Source organism: Pyrgilauda ruficollis, unplaced genomic scaffold (genome assembly GCF_017590135.1).
Source record: "Pyrgilauda ruficollis isolate IOZ18807 unplaced genomic scaffold, ASM1759013v1 scaffold3248, whole genome shotgun sequence".
Taxonomy (NCBI): Eukaryota; Metazoa; Chordata; class Aves; order Passeriformes; family Passeridae; genus Pyrgilauda; species Pyrgilauda ruficollis.
The window spans coordinates 1-1,923 of NW_024524654.1; the positions used below are offsets into that span (position 1 = coordinate 1).

At 47.2% G+C, this 1,923-nt stretch overlaps 1 protein-coding gene across 1 annotated transcript; it reads left to right on the top strand.

The window, feature by feature from the left end:
• Positions 1–5: 5 nt before the first annotated feature.
• On the top strand, positions 6–1,919 carry LOC121357319 (the record flags this gene model as incomplete). Its single annotated transcript, XM_041474492.1, has 1 exon — positions 6–1,919. A coding segment is annotated over one exon (1,914 nt), but the record flags the coding sequence as incomplete, so codon positions are not given.
• Positions 1,920–1,923: the final 4 nt, after the last annotated feature.

The window sequence follows — 1,923 nt, forward strand, 5'->3', positions numbered from 1 at the left end:
ATGAAACAGTGCTGAGCTCCCTGAATTCCTCTGGCAGCTCAGCAGACTGGGATGGGCTGCCTGTGTTTTCCCACCTGTCAGCACCTGCTTCCATGAGGAACAGCAGTCTCTACGAGCTGCTGCAGGTGGGCAGAGCTGCTTCCAGCCAGCCTGAGTGGGGACACTTCTCCCGGCTGTGGCGTGCCACTGGCAGCATGCTGACCTCCAAATGGAGCCTAACAGAAGTGGGTGAATATGTGGAACTCCTGCAAATGATGAAGAAAGCTCTAATCCTCGTGGACCTTGGGGTAGCTCCTGGAAAAGCATTGGTGCATCAGATTTTTAGTAATTCTACTGAAGAAATTAAATTCTCAGATCTGAGTGATTTGTATAGTTCATTAAAACTCTTTTTCAGTTCAAGTTCTGCCACAGACAGCACACTGGACTTGGAAAGAATATTTCAAGAAATACTTCCTCTGTATGAAGGGAGTGATGAAGGACTGTTCTACTCTAATCCCTATGGAAAAGAAAATCAAGATGTTCTGACTATGGCTGCAGTGATTTGGAATGAGATCATTTTAAACAGGACTCATTTTAATGCAGAGAATGCATGGGAGGTTATCAAAATGCTTGCACTCGATGCAATCTCGCTTGAAGACATTGAAAATTATCTCAGCACAAATGAGAAAGTGTCATCATTATTTTCTGACTTCTTGTTGACCCCTGAAACTTCTGAAAATTTTGTAGAACACCTTCTGTCCCTTGAGAAACTTCTTGGTGCCATGGCAAAGGTGAATACCAGTGATCATTATCTGCTGATCTCTTCTTTGTCTGAGCTAATGCAGAAGCTCCTTCCTGGAAGGCAGGAAAATGAACTTGACGCTTTCTGGCACGTTGCTGAAGGTCTCCAGTCATTGAACTGGAGTAATACAGACAGTCTCACTGCCCAGTCACTTCTAGACATGCTGCAAAATCTGCTAAATACAATGGAAAATGACTCCAGTCTTCCTTTCAGTAAGGAACTGAAGCAGCTGCTAAACTTTGCATCCTCCATCTTTGAGCTGTATGATGAAGAAGACTCCAGGGGAAACAACATCTCCATGTACTTGCAGGCCCTGCAGAGAGGTATCTTAACTTTGAAAGGTTTGCAGAAAAGGTATAACATCAGTGAGCTTGAATCTCTCAGCCTGTTACTTGACTCTTACAGTAACTATACCCCGAGACTGATGGAAATGTGGGGAGCAGGAATGAAAGTTCTTCATGACACCAACTTAAACAAAACATTTGAGGAAAAAATGGACGTTGTCTACAATTTCTCACGTTTGCTGCTGCAAGAATTCAGCCAGTCTCCCTCACAGCACAATAACTCACTACAGGCAAAAATTTGGGATTTCTTGCGATCAGCCTTGGATCCTTTCCTTGAGCACAGCAGCAATGGCTATAGGACACTCCAGAACTGCTCCTTTGAAGATGTGCTTGGCATAGGCCTTGAGGTGCTGTTTGAAAATGCCACTCTAAGGGAGTCCTCAGCCAGGAGCCCCTGCAGGCCCCTCTTGGATTCCTTGGCCGTGGAGGGTGGGACAGGGAGCAATGACACCTTTACCAGGGTGTTCCAGCTGGCCATAAGCAACCTGAAACTGTCCCCAGAGTTTGCTGCTGCCTACAACAACAGCAGGGAGAGCTTTTCCAAGGAGCTGTCGTGCCTCACGCGAGCTCTGCGTTTGTCTCTGAGTTTCCTCTCCAAGTTAAACCTTGTCTCTGAGCTGGGAAACTCGTGGCTCCAGGAGAAGGTGAGAGCTCTGAGTGCAGCCACGGAGGGGCTGGTGCAGGGTGATGCCTCGTGCCCCATCCCAGCCCAGGATGTGGGTGATGTGTCCCCATCCCAGCTTCTGAACGTGCTCCTTCCTGCCCTGCTGAATGAAACAGTGCTGAGCTCCCTGAATT